General features: G+C 36.5%; 1 protein-coding gene across 1 annotated transcript in view; it reads right to left on the bottom strand.

Annotated features, from left to right (window-relative positions):
- Positions 1 to 3,114: 3,114 nt before the first annotated feature.
- LOC121410235 (isochorismatase domain-containing protein 1-like) overlaps positions 3,115 to 22,031 on the bottom strand; it is a 28,025-nt gene continuing 9,108 nt past the window's right edge. The window contains exons 2-5 of the mRNA XM_041602176.1: positions 9,151 to 9,198; positions 7,946 to 8,101; positions 4,938 to 5,054; positions 3,115 to 3,689 (exon numbers count right to left, since the gene is read on the bottom strand). Coding sequence (XP_041458110.1) covers positions 3,543 to 3,689; positions 4,938 to 5,054; positions 7,946 to 8,101; positions 9,151 to 9,198 — 468 coding nt within the window. The 3' untranslated portion in view covers positions 3,115 to 3,542. The remainder of the gene's footprint in view (positions 3,690 to 4,937; positions 5,055 to 7,945; positions 8,102 to 9,150; positions 9,199 to 22,031) is intronic.

The following is a 22,031-nucleotide window of genomic DNA, read 5'->3' as shown; positions in this document are numbered from 1 at the left end:
ATGTAAGTCATTATGAAACAGATCTTCGTTTGTCACTCAATATTTGCTCCCATGATGATAGTTCATGCTCTAATATAATATCTCTGAAAACAGGGGCTCAGGAATAGTGATTAAAAAAAATCTAAACCAGAATACGAGGATAAGGATCAAATGTATTGTTGAGGAATATAACTTAGCTTAATTAATGTCAGCTCTCCATGAGAGCAGTTGTCGCTGGTTATCACAGTGAATGTTTGTGTGAAAAACAATTATTGACACTCAAACTGATTGTTGTTGGCAATACAAAACAATAAATAAGAGCACAACTGTGATTTTTAATCTATTTATTGTTTTCTCATGAGTCACTATACATGGGAGAACATTAAACCACATACATGTAATTACAAAAATATTGATCTTTTCAGTTTATAATATAGTACTAGTTACATTATGTGAATCTTTAAAAACTGTGCCCATTGCACTTTTAATAGTAACCACCTTAGTTTGTTGTTTGCAGGCATAGTCAAATACATAACTCCTCTTATGACTAATCAGAATACTTGATTAGTTGACATTCTAACAGAGGGGTGTTTATATTAGCTACATATGCATCATATTAAAAGAGATTCAATCAATTTATAGTTTTCTTTGATAAGATGCTACTTTCTTCAATATGTGATAATTTCTTGAATTACCTGTGAGACTTGAGCATTGTGGACTCTTGTTCATCCCCTCAAATCTCTGTCTCACGCAACTATCACAGCCTATCCCCATATACATTGTACACAATGTCTGTGATCTCACTCAGATTCACAGAAAATCTCACGCATAGCTGGTCTAGTTTGAACTTGGCATCTCTGCATCTTTACTCTGGTGCAGGCATGTATTAGTTGTGCACATTGATCCATAGGCCATACCTCCACTATTCCATCTACAGCTAGTCAGCACCAGTATAGAGAAGAGAATCAGCTAGAGTGACAATGACTACTTTACATATTATTACTGAATTTGTTTACAATGGCTAAAGAAATAAACCTACAAGAAACAAGTCTTGTACACGAGTCTCATACCATGTATGATCTGTGTGCACATTCTAATGCGAGAAGCTGCACACAGAAACGGTCTGTAGGCCTACTGGCTGCACAGAATCGTTACTGCTAACAGAGCACCAACAGTTGGCCAAGTCACATCTTTCAGATAGTGATGTCAAATGTTGATCCAAGATGTCAATAACGTGTTGTGACATTAGGCATCGCAGCAACATTTCTGGTTGTAACCCCAAGGGGGGGGGGGCACTCAGTATATAATGCATAGTGGGTATGTGCCGGGGAGGGGACCCCCATTTTTACAGCCAAATTTCCGTTCCAAGGCATAGCATTTTTGTCTTATTGGGAAAAAAAACAAAGGAAGCCGCTCCAAGGCATAGCATTTTGTTCTCATCGAGAAAAAAGAAAGAAATCCGCTCCAAAGCTTCGCATATTTTTCGTTACGCAGTTCCGGCCGCATTGATCTGCTGCAATTTTGGTGAAAAGCGACCGCGAGCGCTGTCCGACCATCGTCTCTGGGCGAGCGCACCCGACGGAGGCCGTGCTAGCTGCATCATGCACGCATACCCGTTCCATAGGGGTGCATACGCACGTACTCACACGCTGGCGATCCGTTCCAAGGACCCCCGTTTTCACAAAATTGTAGTTCCGAGGACCCTCCTTTTTACAATAAGCCCGCTCCAAGGCCCCCGTTTTTTTTCTCGCCCGCGGCACACCCCTACCACCCCTACCACTTTTTTCGTCGAGTGCCCCCCCCCCCCCCCCGGGGTTGTAACAGCCTCTGTTTATAGCAAAAACAATGTTTCTGTGTGGCTGTATAGACAGTTGGTGAAGACTGTGATAGTTGATAAGTGAAATTTAAATTAGTTTACTTTCAAGTCAACGGAATACATCAATGGAATGTCAAATGGATGTATTCATGGAATTTAGACAATATGAGACCACTAAATATAAGTTTAATGCCAATCATCCAATAACAACCACCTGTCATAATCTGAAAAGGTAAAATATTTTTTTTTTCATGTCTGCAATGTCATTTGACAGTTATGTTTACCAAACTATGGGGAGAATTCTGTGCAAAAATTAAATTGATGTTTATTATGGATGAGTGAGCATGCACCAAAAAGAGAAAAGGGGCATTTTCAATGTCACAAACTCAATTTGAGGGGTAATAAAGTGAATAATGGGGGTAAATTCGGTTTCAAATGTGACTTATCTGCTGTTATTTTTATCATCCATCAGTTTCATCACCACACTCTCCGAACTCTTCATTTTCATGGTTGAGCGAGCACATTAAAAGACTTGGGAATGAACACTCTTCTACATAAATATATTATTTTCCTAACAATTTCTCAGGATCAGTTGAATTCATGGACAAATCAGTGGTGGATCCAAAATTTTAAAATGGGGAGGGTCCAAGTAATTGGGGGTGCCACCATCATTTTCCAATTTTAACATGTTTTAACAAGTTTTAGGGGATGCTGCCATAAACCCCTATGATGATAAGTCACAAAATATTGTGCTCACTCAACCATAAACATAAGATATTAAAATTGTTTGTGAAGTGGCTAAATAGTAGATATCAAAACGGGACTAATACCATAAAATTCACCCCAAAAAACCTTTGCCCAGCTTTGTATTTACACCATCTGAAAAACAACTCTTGTGACTTTCAAAAATTGTCATTTTTAATTCAAACTTTGACAACTCATGCATGTCTCAACCAATTAATCTCATTTTTCCCCAGGAGTTGCTTAATGAGTGCAGAAAACCACCTATGAAATATCATATCTCAAAATAATTCCGTTCAAAAGTTACAGCAATTTCATTTAGGGGGAACTTACTTTTTTTGTTGTGTATAGTTACAGCATTAATTAGCCCACTGTAAATTACTACATACTATCAGTTGGCTAACTTTTCAATCAATGAGCCCATGCTGTAAATAACATAAGCATTGCACAACTAATGTAACTGCAATATCTGTCATCTTGCCTTTTTAGGATATGAATAAATCATCTAGAAATATGCTCAACAATTCTATTTCTTCATACATTCAAAAACACCACACCTTTGCCTTTTTAGCTGCATATGGCTGTGTAAACTGCAATACACAGTCTCAATGCAGCATACTACGCAACAAAATGTTTGGCTGCAATCAAACTATGAGCAGCTCAAATAGAGTTGTACATAGTCAAGTAAGGTAAAGTAAGTTGAGCAGGCATGTTGTGTTTGCCTGCCTAAGCTGCTTGCTTTTTCTCACCCTTGCTCCCATTTGCTTGTTGCCACTTGCCCTTGCTCGTATGGATTTTGATATAGATTTGGGGATGTTATAAAAAAAAAACTACCGAGCTACAATGCAAAGCCTTTGCATCAGTCTGCATGTTGACTTCAAATTAGCTTATTTCATTGTGTTGTGTTGCCTTTGACTGCAAATATTGTCTGCAATTGTGCAATATGCAGCTCAAAATACAAAGGTGTGAGCCAGGCTTTAATGAATGTCAACTAATGAGCTGCACTCTACATATTTGATGCCAGTCCAGAGACAGGTGCACTAATCTTGACTAAACCTTGAATCTGCTTGAATTTAGGATGATCTTTATCTCCTAGCAACTGGAAGAGAATTGATTCACTTGTTGTGATGATGGCTCCGAACTGACGTAATCTCTGTAAAAGTGAATACAATGATAAATCAAAATAAATTGAGTTCATGCAAAAATCTACCACAATGTGATGAAAATGCCTATATTTTATCTACAGCCATTTCTAAGCACACAGATGGTCTGTTTATCTCAGTCGAATTCAAGAAAATATATTTTAAACAAGGCATAAGCGATTTTGTGTCTCGCCCACGTATGAAAAGTACCAGAAATATCGTGATTTGTGGGGGCACACAACAGAATTGTATTGAAACTTCATTGTGAAATGACTAGGATGGAATAACACTTGTCATAATAGTCTTGCACGTAAACTTTAATATTGACCTCAAAATGAACTTTGCCATACCATGTGACCTCCCAACACAATAACATGCAGGTCTCCCAAGTCCATCTACCATCCACGTTTGGTTGGAAAGTGACATACGGTTGTGGAGTTACATGTAGGTGTCATAAGAGAGTCTTGCATGTAAACGTTAACGTTGACCTGAAAATGACCTTTGACCTTACCATGTGACCTCCGACTGCAGCATTACATGCCGGTCCCCAAGCCCCCCTAGATCATGACGAAAGTTGGCCATGCATGTCACCCGTGATGTAATCTCTAAAATTAAATTGCCAATTGTACCAGAATCATTAAAATTTACTTTGAATTAATTAATTATGCTAATTAATGCATAAAATCATAATTTGGCTGCAAATCTTTTAATTTAGCCGAAAACTGCTAGATTTTGTTCTGGACACTCTTCTTTGGATTATTATCAAATGTATATTAAAATTCTTCTCATGTATTTATTGTTATTTCAGTTTCTTATTTCTTTTTTAGAAAATTGTCGGCAACACTATTTAAGTCATAAATAATATGAAATCCATTACTTTTTATCAGTAAAAAGTAAAATAAAGATACATTTATGAAGTTTGGCTACACACAGAATTTGTATTGTATTTATAAATGAAATCAAGTTTAACAAGCATTTACGAAATATTACATAACTTCAGAACCGCGCACCACTGTGTCGCGAATTTTGTTTCAAAAGTTGTGCAAAACTTGGAGGAAAATAGTAATGACACATTGAGGTGCGTTATTTTTTAGTTAGAGATTTCATTGTTGAAAATTTCTAGATGGGGCTGTTTTTGCCCCCCCCCCTGGCTGGATAGGGTTGATTCTGCATATCACCCTCTTTTATGGCAAGTTTCAATGTGTGATGACATGTGCAAAATTGCCTGCACTAATAAAATAATTCATAAAAGGACTGACCTCATAGGCAAATTGTCTGTCCATCATACTCCTTGATGAGACTGCATCAGCAACCACATGAACATCATACCCTCTGGCTAAGAGATCTAAAGCTGTCTGCTGAATACACACATGGGCCTGTGCAACAAATCAAATTTATTTAGTTACAATGAGTTCTTTCTATGCAACAACATGCTACGGTATTACTATGTGTGTTTTTAGGGGGAAAAAAAAGGTATCCAAAGTTCAAAGGTCAGCCATATTAAGAATACATGATTTATTCTTATAACTTCTATCTTCATAACTGAGTAACTCATTAACTTTAATTTGACACCTTGCTTGCATCACAATTGTCATTAGTCATATATAGTTATGAATCAGTGGCAGACCGTTACCCGGAGGAGACAAAGCATGGGGGGGGCACAGCATTGTTCACAGACAATGCAGTGCCCCCCGCCCCGGTCCACTACTGGTTATGATCATTTGAAGGCAAAGGGTACAAAACCTACTTTTTCCAAGTTTGGGGGTTTAATGTACATGTTGTAAGGTTTTGGTTTCATCAGAGTTTTCCCTTCAAATTCTAGTCAAATGCAATCCCCTGGCCCTGTGTAAACTTTTTGTGACTGGCATTTATATCTGCCTAGCTTCAATCTCTGTTGAACACATTCATCTCCCCTATCGATGCTACAGGTCTGCATTGCTCTTCAAACCACTGCAGGATTGTGACGCAGAACATCGATCTCATGCCCAACATGTGCTCAATCAGAATTCCAATTAGACACCACTTATGTGACATTTACTCGCAAAAAAAATTAGAAGGGATAAAATTTAATTAAAATTTGAAGGGGGAAAACTGATGAAGCCAAAACCTTTAAATATAAATGTGGAATATTATTATTATTTAACAAAGTGATTTACGTGCATGTACATTAAAATACCAAAACTTGGAAAAAGTTGGTTTTGTACTCTCTGGCTTCAAAGGACAATATCTCTGTGACCTGTGAAAAATTGTGAAGCAAGACAGGCATCAAATTAAATTTGACTAGTTACTAAGTTATGTAGAGTAGAAATCACAAGAATAAATAATGTATTCTTGACATAGCTGACATTTGAACTTTGGTTACCATTTTTTAGAAACACCATGTACACTAACTTCCTTATAGCAGATCCAAGGCAAAAAGATGAAAAAATATAAATATGAATCTAATTTTTTTTCTGGGGAAAAGGAAAAGTTAAGCATAATTAAACAATCTGACAATATTCATTTGGCCTTTATTTATCTTATCAACCTTATTAACCAGTTACATCTCCAGTCCAATTTACCTCTACATATAAATAATGATTCTAGATTATCACTTATGATGATCAATAATCTAGAATCATTCATGGCTGCAAAAGAAAGAGATCCTCTCCAATCAAACTCTCTGCCCAACTACATTATTGGCATATCAAGACATTACACTATTATAATGGGTGCATTTACTTGCTTATCATTTTTCTTCTATTTTCATATGGTAACATTGGTATACCACTTACATTTTATAAAATGAACTCATTTTAGCACTTCTGTACGTTCAGATAAATAAAACTTAAGTATGAAACTCTGATCTATAGTGGTATTCATCAATTCTTGAAAATCACTCTGACTGTCTTACTTTTACATGTGGGTTATAAGACCACCTCTGTGATTTAAAGCCTGGCTAAGTTTTGGTAAAGGGTCAATAATGTGAATTATATGACCTTTTTAAAAAACAAATAGACAATTTCCAAGGGAAGTGGTAGATATCTGAAATTTGAATATTTTAACAGATAATCAGCTGAAAAAAGAAAAAATCAATGGCTCATATCATAACCTCTACAAGCAGTTCTAATAATCTCATGAATTGTGAGAGATGCAGTAAGGGAATTTACCAAATCTCAAGTCAGACTTAAGAGGTACTCAACTGAATAGTCATGGGGAAAAGCAGGCAGAGAGATAGGCAATTTAGTTGTTCTCTCTGCCTATTTTTCTATACCAGGATAATATATTCCAAGTGCCACAATTTATTGCTTTATGTTTCAAATTTTAAGTACCGGTAATGAGAAATCAACCAAATAGCTAACTACATGGAAAGCATTTACATGGTGCTACCAGACAGAATCTGAAAGGTGATGAGCATTTTTGGCCAACCAGAAGTTAACAGGATAATTCACTTTGAAACATAATGGATTAGCTTATCATAAGACCTATAGTGTAGGATTATTAATTGAGTACAACAACAATAAACTGATGATTCAAATTTTCTTTAAACTGTTCAAACTTTAATCACATTACTGTTATTCCAACATTGTAATATGTAAATGTAAGAGTTTAATTTTGCCATTTTTTAATCTAATTGTTTATTTCACACTTTGCTATCCATATTTTACTTCACTTCCCATTTCTATGCCACTGTAAACACAACTGTTTCATTCCTTAGTTTCTTCATCATATCATTCCATTGCCATTCCAACTCCACGCAGCTCCACATGTTTCTAGGCTTTTCTCATTTACATTCAGAACATTCTTCTTCATTCATATCACCCTATCTCATCCTCATTGGTTCACCTTTCACCCTTGTTTTTCCACTTTTCTGGGTTCTTCCATTCTGTTTCTTTTTTTTGTTGAATTTATCACTATTTTTTAATATATTTGAATTTATTATTTGTAAAGGCAATACCCAGTGAGGTCTGAATTTCAGGCCAATAAATCAGAGCATCACTGGACTTCATTTTGTTGACATCTTTAATTTGAGTTTAGTTCAGCTTCAATTATATTTTAGGTTGTTCTTATTTGGTGCTCCTGGCTGTTTGATATGATTTCAGTTTGCTTGTTTACGACTGATTTTGTGAGGTGCATCTTTGAACATTCGACCACACTACACAAGTATATAAACATTAAATTGCAAATTCCATACAGTAAAATTTTTCCAGTTATTTGTTGCTTGAAGTCCTGTCTAATGTTACTGAAAATTCACACATGAGGTGAAATACTTTTAAATGACTCTCACCTCAATTCCCAGAAGAATGATAGATTTCAAATTGGTTAGACTATTAAGATGTGCTTCAACTTCAGGAATGACCATGGAAAATTTTGTTTTGGGGTATACACCTAGAGCTCGACTAATATCCAAATCTTCTACAGTGTGTCCAAGTCCCTTAGGGTACTATGAAGAGAGAGAGAAAAAAAAAATTCCAAATTAACAAAATATTCATTTCAAAATTGAGTTTTGCCTCTGTATTACCTTAATACCCTGTGTCATAAACTAGTACACAGTTTGACTTTGAATCGACAAATGATTTTGAAATTGACAAGCATAACCGACCCTTATATGATGGGTTCTGAAGACAGGGCTTTTAACATGAAGATGTATTTGCTTGTAAAAGTCTGCCATTTTATGGCAGACAGAGAACAAGACTGCTGAAAGACCTTTGAATTGAAAGACCATGAATTTTGGTTGATCTTTCAGAGGTCTCTCAAAGAACCTACAACAGTCTTTGAGGTCTTACACGAGTCCTGACCAATCTTTCAGAGGTTTTTGTGGTCTTCATGGGCTCCAAAACTTTTTGAAATGGTTCAAAACAGTCTTACAACGGTCTTACAGGAAAATGTTCTTTTAGTGGTCTTTCGATGAACTTTCAAAGGTCTTCATAGTCTTTCAATGATCTTTCGGCAGTCTCCCAAGATATTTGCCGAGATCACTGTAAGACTCATGAGAGATCATTGAAAGATTATTGAAAGACCATTGAAAGACCAGTCAAAGTCCATGGAAAGAATTCCGAAAGATCACTTGCTGCATAAAAGATCTCTGAAAGAAAATTGAAAGATCTCTATAGGACTTGTCAAAGACCAGTAAGACAAGAAATATCCATCAGTCTTTTAGAGTTCTTTGAGGGTTCTTTCTGAGCCATTCCACAGAGATGACAAATTTCAGTGATCTTGAAGACTGCTGTAAGGCCTCACCAATTTTAAGTCTTTCAGTGGTCTTTCAATGGTCTCCGTTCTGTGGAATGGAGGCCTATGCATCTTTTCATATTTCCTGTACTTCCCATTGTTTTGTATATGATAAAGAATTGGTAAATGAAAAGCCGATTCCTATGCAGAAGACGGGGCTCTGACTTTTGAGAGGTGTATAACCTTTTCAAAGTTACATTCAGTTTGCTTTTATAATTTGATTGTATCTTTTATGTTACAAGTGTGATATATATCTCTTACCTGCTCTGTTACAATGACTGGTATATCTAAGATGTAGGCTCCGTCAATCTATAAAGAAGACAAAAAATACATGGTTAAATTTTGTCTTTCTCTTTGTCCAAAATTCTGAAATCTTAATGATGTAAGAATGACAAATCGGCTATTTGGGGCACCAAAATATTCTTACTAGCAATCCAGGTAAGAAATACTACATGTATGGTAGACAGGAATTACTGTCCTTTCTGGGGATTTATTTAACAATTTCTGACATTTTACTTTCATCGCCATTCACCGACGGTAGTGTGAGCCTGCATGTGTAACCAGGACCACCAATTCAAGCGACCAGGTTTTGTTTAGATTTTTTTTGTAATTCTAAATGACATTATATTATCTTGAACGAAGGCCGACTATTTTCGTTAGACTCTAATCTTTCTTTTGACACTATACATATTGCAAGAAAATATCGAAAATATACGTTACCGATCAGTGGCGGACCGTGACCAGGAGGAGACAAAGTATTGGAGGGGCACAGCTTTGTTCACAAACAATACAGTGCCCCTGCAAATCATAGTCTCCTCCGGGTCACGGTCCGTCAGTATTACCGATGATTTATTCCTTATTTTTTAACTATTTCTGCCGGAGAGGAAAAAAATGGCAGCCATGTGTTGCTGCCCTCTACGTTCAATGAGTTGAGCTTTTATCAAGGCTTTCCGATTAGACTTTTTGATATCCTGGCCAATCAATGCAAACGACAAGTTCCGAACGCACGCACATCTACAAGCGCTAAGCAGCGGCACAAATCACAATATATAGCGACTGGTAAGTACATCTGTAAGGATGATGACTTCATCCAAGATGGCAACTTACGTTGACCAACGAAAGGATCGAAGATGACTATGTTTTCATCATTATTTGAAAGGAATTAGCGGTAACTCCAATCTACGGTACGATATTTCTGAATTTTACATATTTTTTGTAAATTTGATGTAATTTCTTTTTTATAATGTGACATTTTATGTACAAAAAAAATTATATGAAAATTGGGTTTTCGCCGAATGTTAGATCAAGCGTTAGTGCTAATATGTTGGCTGTACGTATGGGCCAACAACTCTTCAGTCTATAGGTGAGTGGAGCCAACGCAGTTCAGCGGAACAACCAAAATACAGCTCTAGACTGAAGCTTTTGGTCTATATGTATGGGTGACAAGGTTATTACAAGTTTGACAAACTGTCATGTTCATGGTAACACACTGAATAAACAAGTGGAACGCCTCTGGCAGTCTCGCCTGCACTACGCAATTCGATATAGCAGCAGTGCTTCCTTTGAAAACAGCTAATGAATAATCATTCACAGAAGAAAACACTATATGATAATAAAATACTATGTCCATTGACCAAATAATGACATTTGACCATGATCATGTGACCTAAGACACGTGCAAAACAATCATTCATACTTGATTACCCTTCTGTCGATGTTTCATGAGCTAGATCCATAAACTTCCTAAGTTATGATGCCATAACTCGCACAAGATGTTCAGTGATACTTGGTTAGACTACTCTTATTTCCATGTTTTATGAACAAGACCAATAGTACACTTACAGAGATATGATGGTAATTCAACAAATACCCCCAATGTGGCCAAAGTTCATTGACCTTACATGACCTTTGACCTTGATCATATGACCTGAAACTTGCACAGGATATTCAGTGATACTTGATTACTCTTATGTCCAAGTTTCATGAGTCAGATTAATAAACTATGTTTAGTTATGATGGTAATTCAACAGATACCCCCAATTCGGCCAAAGTTCATTGACCTTTGACCTTGGTCATGTGACCTAAAATGCGCACAGGATGTTCAGTGATACTTGATTACTCTTATATCCAAGTTTTATGAACTAGACCAACATACTTTCAAAGTTAAGATGACAATTCCACAAATACCCCCAATATTACCAGAGTTTGTTGACCCTAGATGACCTTTGACCTTCGTCATATGACCTGACACTAGCACAGGACATTCAAGGATACTTGATTGCTCTTATGTCCACGTTTCATGAACCAGATCCATAAAAATTTCAAAGTTATGATGACAATTCCTCCTATACCCCCAATATGGCCAAAGTTCATTGACCCTAAGTGACCTTTGACCTTGGTCATGTCACCTGAAACTCACACATGATATTCAGGGACCCAGTCAGACCGCAGGTCCCTATGCTAATGAGCAAAAAGGCCAGATTCATCCAAATCATCTTGTGGCTGAATCCTCCTCCTTGCAAAATCTCGTGATTCATGAGATTTTCTTTCCCTTAGTATAATTTACCTGTTTTAACCTCAAGTTAAATGAAATATTATTGCACCATCAGATAGAGTAAAAATTACTCTTTCATATTGGTCATTTATTTTGTATACAATATTTTGTCAAATAAGTAAATTTCTGGCCTGAAAATGTGCCTCAAAACTGAACTTTCTTCCTCTGTTTTCTTTTGCAAATTGTGCAAAACTTTTTATTTTGAGCCTCAATGATATCTATATCACCATAAAGCTGAACTTCTGTACTTTCTCACAATGCCACTCTTGATTTGCGGCACCTTTTAATCGGGTCAAGATCACACTTTTCCCACCAAGGTACAAGACGAGATTTTTTGAAATGTTGTACTTGCATGAAATCCAGAGTTCTGATTGGCTGGATAAGGTTCACAGAACAACAGGCGCGGGGTACTTGAGGAGATTACCACATGGGAAGTGTGACCTTCCCACAAACCCATGCACTGGGACCGTTGGAATTTGCCATTGTGTGGTCTCTTGACGAATCAGAGTGCAGTATTCTTGTTTTCAAACTGCTTTATGTACTTGGCAAATGAAAAGGGTGATCTTGACCCGATTAAACCAATTCTTATTTTGAAACCAATATCATTTCAAAGCATACATATTCAGCTTTATCATGATATAAAAATCATTTGGGCTCAAACAAAAATAAAGTGTGAAAATAGCCGCTTTTGTCAGGTGAAAATATTTATTTTGTAGCATATTTTAGATCAAAATTTTAACCTACATTATAAAATCTTTGAATAAATCCAAACACATGACCTGAAAGAATGATTCTTCTTCTTTACAATGGTACAAAATTCATGAAATTCGATAAACAATTAGAGCAGCAATGACTGAATGAAAAGAGGTGTTTTGGTCCGCATAAAGCTCATTAAATATGCAAAACATCTCAAATCATGAATATCACTTGAATGAAAGAAACCTCTTTCTTGGGACCTGCAGTCTGACTGGGCCTGTTTCTCAACACATAGACAAGTTCGTCATATCTTTATCCACCAACCACGGAGTTAGTTCCAATCTTACTAAACCCGTTTCTCGAAAGGCTTCCTAACTAGAATACCCTAATATCGATACCATAATACCCGATACTATCGGTAGAAAGAGCAAACAAGACGTAGCCTTAGTCACAAAATAGCACAATTTTCAAAAAGAAAACTTATGACAAAATTGTAAATATTTTGATGAATTGGGAAATAAATCTTTTAAAAAAAATAGCACAGGTAAATTATGCATCATACATACTAAGTCCATGAAGACTGGAGCATTTAATTGCAGAGAAAATTAAATTAGGAATAATTAATTTCATGACTAAAAAATCACCTGTGGACATTGAGATGGGTACCCCGGGATATCCAATTTTAATAGTTTACGAATGTAAACCATAACGGTTGTCTTTGAAACATAATGATAATTATACGGTCTTTTTACGATTCCAAACATGGATGGCCTGATGGGGTAGAATCTTTTTATATTAAATCAATTTACTATTTAAAAATAAATGGTTTTGTGGCGTTTTACAAACAGTTTTTATAGTCTTTGTATTACAATTATCATTGACTCTTGCTTTGTGATGTAAATTCAACCTCTATGATTGATTGCATAAGATTATAATTTTAAAATTTCTAGGCACTTTTGCATGTCATAGTCTACCCACATGATGCCACTACGTCATTAAGAAAGAAGTTATGACAGGTTCGGAGGTGTCGTAAATATTTAGTGAGGTTGTTGTACCCCATCTTGGTAAAGAGGGCTTCGTGAAATGGTTAGCAGACAAGTAGCTCACTATCTCCGATTTAGTCAAGAGGTTAGACTTATGACGGTGTTGAGAAACGGGGGCCCAGGGATACAGGGTTGCTCTTATGTCCAAGTTTCATGAACTAGATCCATAAAGTTTTAAAGCTATGATGATAATTCCTCAAATAACCCCAACATAGCCAAAGTTCATTGGCCCTAAGTGAACTTTGACCTTAATCATGTGACCTGAAACTCAAGCAGGATCTTTACACTATTACCCTTATGTTTTTAAGTTTTATGAACTAGGTCCATATACTTTCAAAGTTATGACATTTCAAAAACTTAACCTTGGTTAAAATTTCGATATTGATTCCCCCAACATGGTCTAAATTCATTGACACTAAATGACCTTTGACCTTGGTCATGTAACTTGAAACTCAGGCAGGATGTTAAGTAATACTTAATTACCCTAATGTCCAAGTTTCATGAGCTAGGCCCATATACTTTCTAAGTTATGATGACCAGAGATGCCAAGTTCAAAGACCAGCTATGCGTGAGATTTTCTGTGAATCTGAGTGAGATCACAGACATTGTGTACAAATCGCCGTCGGAAAAGCGGCGACTATAGTCTCACTCTGCTATGCAGGCGAGACAAAAAATGCAATGTTTGCATATGGGCAAGTCCAAAAATTCACGTATGTTACATATATGGGACATTTCAGAGGATTTAATGACCTGAAAAATAGTTTTAAATGACTTTGATTAGATTGAATATCCTTGTAGTATTTTCCAAAGTTGTATTTGAGAAATGAAATTCAGTGTGTCCAGTTTCAATGGTTGAGAAATGTCTTAGGAATTACCAAAAGGAGCAGCCACTTAGCAATACTTGCAGAAGTTGGAATGTATCCATTGATAACACAAATTAGAAGAAACTTGGGAAAATATTAGGCTCGAATGAGAAGTTTAGACGAAGATTCTTTGCTACATCACTCCTTTGAAGAAAACAAAGAGATAATTGAGAATAATTGCAAATGCTGGCTAGGAATTTGGATGTGAATAAGAATTGTTTAGAACTAGGTGAGATAGTCGATAGTGATAGAGTAGTAGAATAAGAAATAAAAAAAAAAATTTGAAGATATTTTCAATCGCCAGTTTTTATTGGATTTACGTAATGATCGAGCAAATGATGTTGAACAAAATAAATTGAGAACTTATAAACTTTTTAACAGAATATACAAACAGAGAAATATCTATTAACTATTAAAAATCAGAAAATATGGAAAAACATCTGTCGATTTAGAATAATTTCCCATAATTTACCCATGGAAACTGGAAGACATAGACGTCCAGATAAAATACCCTCACATTTAAGAACTTGCAATAATTCAGGAAGGGTTGGGGATGAGTATCACATGATAATAGAATGTAATGTATGTACACACAACTGAAATGGTGGTGTTTTTTGACAAAATAGCTGAAATGTATAAACAGTTTAAGAACCTTAGCGATGAAGACAAATTTATTTTCATAATGTAACTTGATAATGAAAACATAATTGATAATTTTTGTAATTTCTTCAAAGCGATTATAAATAAGAAGGGTGAGTTTTAACATCAAGTACAGTTTTCTTTTAAATTTCATTCAAGCTATGTAAAATTTACCAAAGCCACCATTACCAAAGATATATCTCTAATGTTATACATTTATTTACTTCCTGATTTGTATTCGATAATTAGATAACTTATGTATTTTGCATTATGCTACACCTTCTTTGTTACATTTCAATTCGTCATTTCTCTTTGTATATCTCAATTATAATTGGAAATCTATGTATTGATGTAGATGTATTACTGATTTATATGACATACAGTTATGAATGTTTTTGTTTATGTTATTGTATATATTTTAAAAACAAAATATTCATGCCATATGAATGAAATTTGTTAATAAATTCAAATTCATTCTTCATTTCTTAACTTTACCTTCTATTAGTATTACTCATCATTTTCGAGAGGACATTACCCTTGGTTACCAGTTACTTCCACTCCTTAGCATAAATACAAAGCAGAATGCTTTGTTTATCGGTTCTAAAAATAGGACAATGAAAATCATAAAAACAACATAGTGCAGCAAAAATCTAACGTTCAGTCAGAGACTGAAGCTTTTTGGTGAAAACTAAAAGATGCTACAAAAACAAAAGTGGGACACATTGAAAGTCCGTAGACTGGCACTCGACCAAAAAAGTGGTAGGGGTGTGCCGCGGGCGAGACAAAAAACGAGGGCCTTGGAGCGGACTTATTGTAAAAGGAGGGTCCGCGGAACGGGCTTCGGAACTACAAATGTTTGTGAAAATGGGGGTCCTTGGAACGGATTGCCAGCGTGTGCTTCCCTATGGAACTGGCATGCGTGCATGATATGCAGCTAGCGCAGCCTCCGCCGGGTGCGCTCGCGCAGAGGCGATGGTCGGACAGCGCTCTGCGGCCACTTTTCACCAAAATTGCAGCTCATTGTGCGACCGGAACGGCGTAAAGAAAAATATGCAAAGCTTTGGAGCGGATTTCTTTCTTCTAGCTAGTTTAGGTCTTGCCACTTGTTCACTGCCACCGTACCACCCTGCCTGTGGTGAATATACAGGTAGGACTATGGTATGCCAATGCTGTACATAGCACACACTTTAAAAAAATCATTAAAATATCACTTATGTGACCAAAATTACTAAATTCCATAGTTGCAATTTATTAATAACTTGGAGATAATTTTTGTATTCACCAGAGCGCTCAAAAACTTGAATTTTTGGCATATTTTTGTGTACGCCCTCTATTGGTGGAAAGTTATATGGTATGGTAAGAAAATTTTCATTTTTCAATCTCTATTTCTAATTAAGAAAAAATAATTTAAAGAATCAAATTTACATAGTCAAGAGTCAAGTTATGATCTTATTATAGCGATCACAACGGGTTCACGTTTAACACATTTCCTATTCTGCCAACACACAAAAATGGGCAAAATTCATTGAGCCAGTGTATCAACATTTCAAATCCTTTTTTCAAAAAAATGTTACGATTTTTTTTTATATCTAAACTTCTTATTTCTAGTCAATTTACTCACATTTGCATCGCCAAAATGTTGTTTTTAAGGCCGTTTTCGAGAGCACCACCTGTCCGTCGTCACACGATGGAAGTTGCCATTTTGGAAAATATGACTCCAGAACCGGGTTAATCTTGCAAGTTACTTTTACTTGTTGACCCCCTCTAGGGGCATCAAATAACCATGTGTTATGTATCATTAAAATCGGCAGACTTTTTTCTACAAGTTAGTGATGATTTCAGTTCAATGTCGGCAATATTTTTTGTTACAAAAAGGAGTTTTTTGGACACTTAAGGTAAATCATGTTTCTATTTTCTTACTTCAAAGCTGTATAAAGAGAATATTTCCCAGGGAAAAGTCAAATATCAGATATAAATTAATTCTTTGAAGTGTATTTGTATCAGAAAATCTAATTTTGATATATAAGAATGTGTCGCATAGCTGCGCAAGAGGTGAATGCAAGCCCATGTTGTGCCGCCTTGAGTGTGATTTTGGTGCCATGGCTGACCGAAAGGAGTGAGTGGGCGTGGTGGCCGTCGGTGTGGTACTTGATGCATGTATGTTATCAACCCATTGAAATTAGTTGTAGGTGATAAGTTGTGCATTTGATTTCTGCATGAATTATGGGTATTGATGATAAATTAATGATAATTTCAACTTAATATTTCAAGAAAAAAAAACAGGCGGGAATTAAAGCATGTTTAATTCCAGTCTCATTTTTTTTCATGGTGTACAGGCGCAGACCATGCATTGACTGCTGCCTGGTACTGGTATTAAAATGAATAGATACATGACTATATCTATATTCTGTTGTTTTGTGTCACCATATCAATAAGCTGTCTCATCAATTCACATGATGTACACAATAATGGGTTCCTGTTTTATTATGTTTACTAGGAGGGAGATTATTTTGTAAATGTGATTTTAAATGTAGTAGAAATTCAGATAATGTCAGAGACTTGCTTTTTAACTTTATATATTCCAATATATTTAATGTTAATATATTCTATAATTCTAAGCAGTGGAGTACATTTCTAGCTACTGTTGCAGCTCCAGCTGTCTGATCTCACATTCTCGGATCTGCAAACAAGTTTGAGACATCATGGTAATTATCCAGAATACAGAGTGAACATGGACAAACAGAAAGAAAGAAAAAATTACTTGCAAAACTTAATTTTCTACTTTTGAATGATATAAATCTTACAGATACCGGGAAGTATAGTGGGACATTCATTTCTATTTTCTGATTAAAGTCTGTTGAGGAATGAGACCCCCAAGAGTTGATTAATTTTTTTTAACAACGCAAAGCGTCCCATGCACTTCTCTTGTCTTATTCTAATTTGTTATCTTTCTTCTTGTATACTATATTTTCACAAATAGAAGCTGATTGAATAAGAAAAATATGAATTCATACAACTATATTTTGCTTAAATTGCTAAAAATTGTCTGTTCTCATTCTAATGCCTTTGGTTGATTATTACCCAACTATTTTCAATTTATGTTTCAGTCTGATGAGGAATGTGCACAGAGGTTGCCATCATCATCACCGGTATCTTCACCATCTTCAATCTTTGAATGTGCACAGAGGTTGCCATCATCATCACCATCTTCAATCTTTGAATGTGCACAGAGGTTGCCATCATCACCGGTATCTTCACCAGTATCTTCAGTGACTGAATGTGGACAGAACTCACCAGATTCCATCCCATCTTCCCAAACAATTATACCAACAACTCCCCCAACAATTATACCAACAACTCCCGAGGCACCAGCTTCTACTGCTCGAGGTTATTCAGCTTTTTCTTCTCCCCCAGGATCAGGTTGGGAGTCAGCTAGCTCTTCACATTTGGAGGACAGAGGAAACTATCTGTACTGGTACACGAAGGACAACACACTAAAGAGGAAGCGGATGTCCCTGTCACCTGTTCCATTTACTGAGGAGGAAGTAAGTATGAGTATGAATTAGTTTGTTTTTTAAAGTACATCATCATTATTATCTAAAATATTTCACATGATGATCATGTGAATATTTTAAATAATAATTGTAATTTTCATTTAAATGCTGTTCTAACATACTTTCTTTTTCAGGGAACGAATTCATAATCATAGATTCACAGTATGCTTTCTTACATTACTTAAACAACTCAGCAAATTTTCATTGCAGCAGGTTCTGTGTTTCTGACTTGTTATATTACTCTCCACACTTGCTTTTCGTCAGGAAACACAGACAGACCTTTCAATGGAGGATATTGCCCGAATGGAAGCACGAATAAGAGAACTTGAGGCGGGAGGGGAATAGAACTAAATATTTCATAACAAAATAGCAACTAAATATATGTAACAATGGCAGCTGGTGAAGTAAAAAAAACGGGACATTGTTGATAGACTGGCTAAAGGATCATGTGATGACGTTGTGAAATGGTTGCTTGGTGGACAGACAAATGAAAATGTTGGCATCCTGAAACAGAAAGTGAAGAGGGTGAATGTGAAATACAAAAAACTTCTGAAAAGCCAGCACAGAAAAACAGGAAAGGAAGCAATAGATACATTTTTAGAAGAGACTTTTAGATATGGGATTGAACAACAACAACAACAAGAACAGGAGCCAGAGGCACACACATCCACCCTCGAGGGTGAACTTCGTAGATTACACACTCCATCCACGCATGACATTTTGGTGGAGACAGTTCAGAGTGACATGAAAAGAAAAGATGAGAGAATACAAGAAGTAGAAGAACGAGTGAAGCAACTCAATATCGAGATGGAAAATAAAAATAAAGAGATGGAAAATACAAATAGAGAGCGAGAAACTCTAATGAGGAGAATACATGCGAAAAACTTGCAACTGAAAAGAGAAAGGGGAAAGCACAAGTATTATAGAGAGAAATGTTCTGAACTTGAAAAGAAACAACCAGAGTATACTGAGGAAGTTACTCAGCAGGAGTCGGCTGACACAGAAGATATAGAAGATATTAGGAAGGAAGTTATTGAAATGGAATATAGAATTGATGTTCTGCAGGAAGAGGTAACCTCTGATACAGTAGAACTATACGACGAAGACAATAAAGAGTTTACCCCACAAACACAACGGTGTGTTCAAAGTTTATTGACTGAAAATGTTGGAATAAATCATGTGGGAAACGTAGTCAGAGAAGTTCTGAAACTTGTGGACAAAAAACCCAACAGAGTGCCCAGTCATTCAACGATTCGAAACTTACAGCAGCTTGTAATCGCACAGAAGCAAATTGCTGAGGAGTTGTCGAGTAGTGAACACACAACCCTTGAAACAGATGAATCTTCAAAATATGGCCAGAAGTATGGAGCATATGCAATAAGAGATGACACTGGAAGGCCTTACGTTGTAGGATTACGGGACCTGGCAACAAAGTCCGCAAAGGACACACTCGATGCTTTCAAACAAATCTTGTGGGACATCGATAAAGTCTACTATAATCCACAGAACAATCTTGCGTCACAAAATCTGCTATACCATTTGAGAAATACAATGTCGGATCGTGCAGCAACAGAGACGAAATTCAATAAACTCCTGGAGACGTATCGATCTGAAATATTACCAGTAATGATTGCTGACTGGAATGAGCTAAGTGAAGGGCTGAAGGATCAGCTGACACGCCTGAACAATTTTTTTGTGGGCTACACAGCTTAGTGCATATCGCTGAAACTGCCAACAACACACTGAAAGAGGTTGACGCTCTCCATTTTGGTGCGGATGGGGTACCAATCAAAGACCCCAAATTCAGAAAAGCAACGGAAGCTGGCACGTCACGGATGATTCGAAATACGTGCAATATTTTTGCATATGGAGGTGATGCGAAAAATAGTTGTCACGGACGTTTCGCAGTTGTAGTTGCCGATACACTGAAAGAACATGGATTTCGAAGTGTGCCTTTAACTCCATACAGAGGTAACCGCTTTAACATCATCTTCCACAATGCATGTTGTGTTTATTTCCTTCACAAATACTTGGTAGAATTTTTGGAGAAGGATGGTGGCGCACCGTGGGTTTTGTATGATCTGAAGGTGCCATTTTTCATGGCGGGCTGTAAAGCTTTAGGACTAATATCCAAACTTATCACAACTCCACTTTGGAATTTGATTCAAGACCCGAGTATCCACATCATCGATATGAATGCTCGTTACCTGCAGCTGTTCACCTTCTTGAGTGATGTGACAAATGGAAACTTGCAGGAGTTTATGCAAGGAAAGGCAAGACCTTTTCCAGATGTGCCCATCAAGGATGATGTCATGTATCATGAGCTCATCAATGATTCAGATTTTGATGGGGACTGTGAAGTTATTCTTGGATCCGTTCTCCCTGCTTTGGCAAAACTAACCAAGAAATTGTTTCATGACCATTTACCAGGAGGCAGATATCAGGCAGTTCCAGAGGTTGTAAAGACTTCAGCAAAAGGAACAGCAAAACACAACAAATATTGCGAGACTATGTTTGCATTTTATGATCAAATGCTGCGAACAAAGCCACATATTTCCACGATTGCGGCTGAAGCAAGCCTCATGTTTACTTTCAATAAGACACAACAGTGGCTTGATGCCAAGACTGAAGGAGAAGAGGTGAAAATACTCAGAGAGTCCAGAAAACAGGCGAAGAGGATCCAACGAGAGTTCCAGGAGAGGAGAAACAAGATTGGAGAACAGAAAGCACAACAGATGAGAGAGAAGTTTGAGAAAGCAGAGGCAGCCAAGAAGAAGCAGCTGGACGCTAAAATTAAACAGTCAAATGACATTATCTGCTGGGGTCTTCTCCAAAGTGAAGAAAAGGTCGATGAAGCACTGGTCAGACTATCCCACTCCGAAAAGGTTGCTCTTTTGAAGGCCCAGTTGAAATTCAGAAAAAATGTGCTTGGACAGAAACCTAGTGAAGCTCATTTATTCAACTTCACAGTCATGGAAGATTTGGGAACAGAGAAAAAGCGAAGGAATTTATCGCCAGATGAACTGACCCAGAATGTAAAAAAGTTGATCAGGGAGAGTCTTCTCAAGGAACCTGCAGAAAGGGAAGAGACAGGAACTGGTCTGGTTAGAAAGAAAGTGCAGCATAGATTCAGTATTGAAGGGGACAAATGGTGGAGTGGAACAGTTGTGTCACAAGTAAGCGTTCTTGGTGTAAATTTACACGTTCTGATCTCTTCGTTCACCAAGCGCATGGAATTGATTCAAACGTTGCTCCTATCATACGGTTATTCCAGCAATGTTTCTGCTGGTCATTTAGACCTGCTGCATGTTCGTTGTTTAGCAGGTTACTTCATTCTTCAAATTAACACTATCCAATCTGCAAATTATTTTTACATCTTGATAATTGTTTCTTTTACAGTTAATTTAGATAGTTTCATCTGCTTTTATGAGGAATTTCCAAAATAACATTCTATACACAACAAAAAAAGTAAGTCCCCCCTAAATCAAATTGCTGTAACTTTTGAACCGAATTATTTTGAGATATGATATTTCATGGGTGGTTTTCTACACTCATTAAGCAACTCCTGGGGAAAAATGAGATTGATCGGCTGAGTCATGCATGAGTAATTAAAGATTGAATTAAAAATGACCATTTTTGAAAGTCACAAGAGTCGTTTTTCAGATTGTGCAAATACAAAGTTGGGCAAAATTTGTTTTTAGGTGAATTTTATGGTGTTATGCTGTTTTACTATCCATCATTTAACCACTTCAGACCAAATTTTGATATCGTATGTTCATGGTTGAGTGAGCAC

Source organism: Lytechinus variegatus, chromosome 3 (assembly GCF_018143015.1).
Source record: "Lytechinus variegatus isolate NC3 chromosome 3, Lvar_3.0, whole genome shotgun sequence".
Lineage (NCBI taxonomy): Eukaryota > Metazoa > Echinodermata > Echinoidea > Temnopleuroida > Toxopneustidae > Lytechinus > Lytechinus variegatus.
This window is presented reverse-complemented; position numbering and strand designations above follow the sequence as displayed.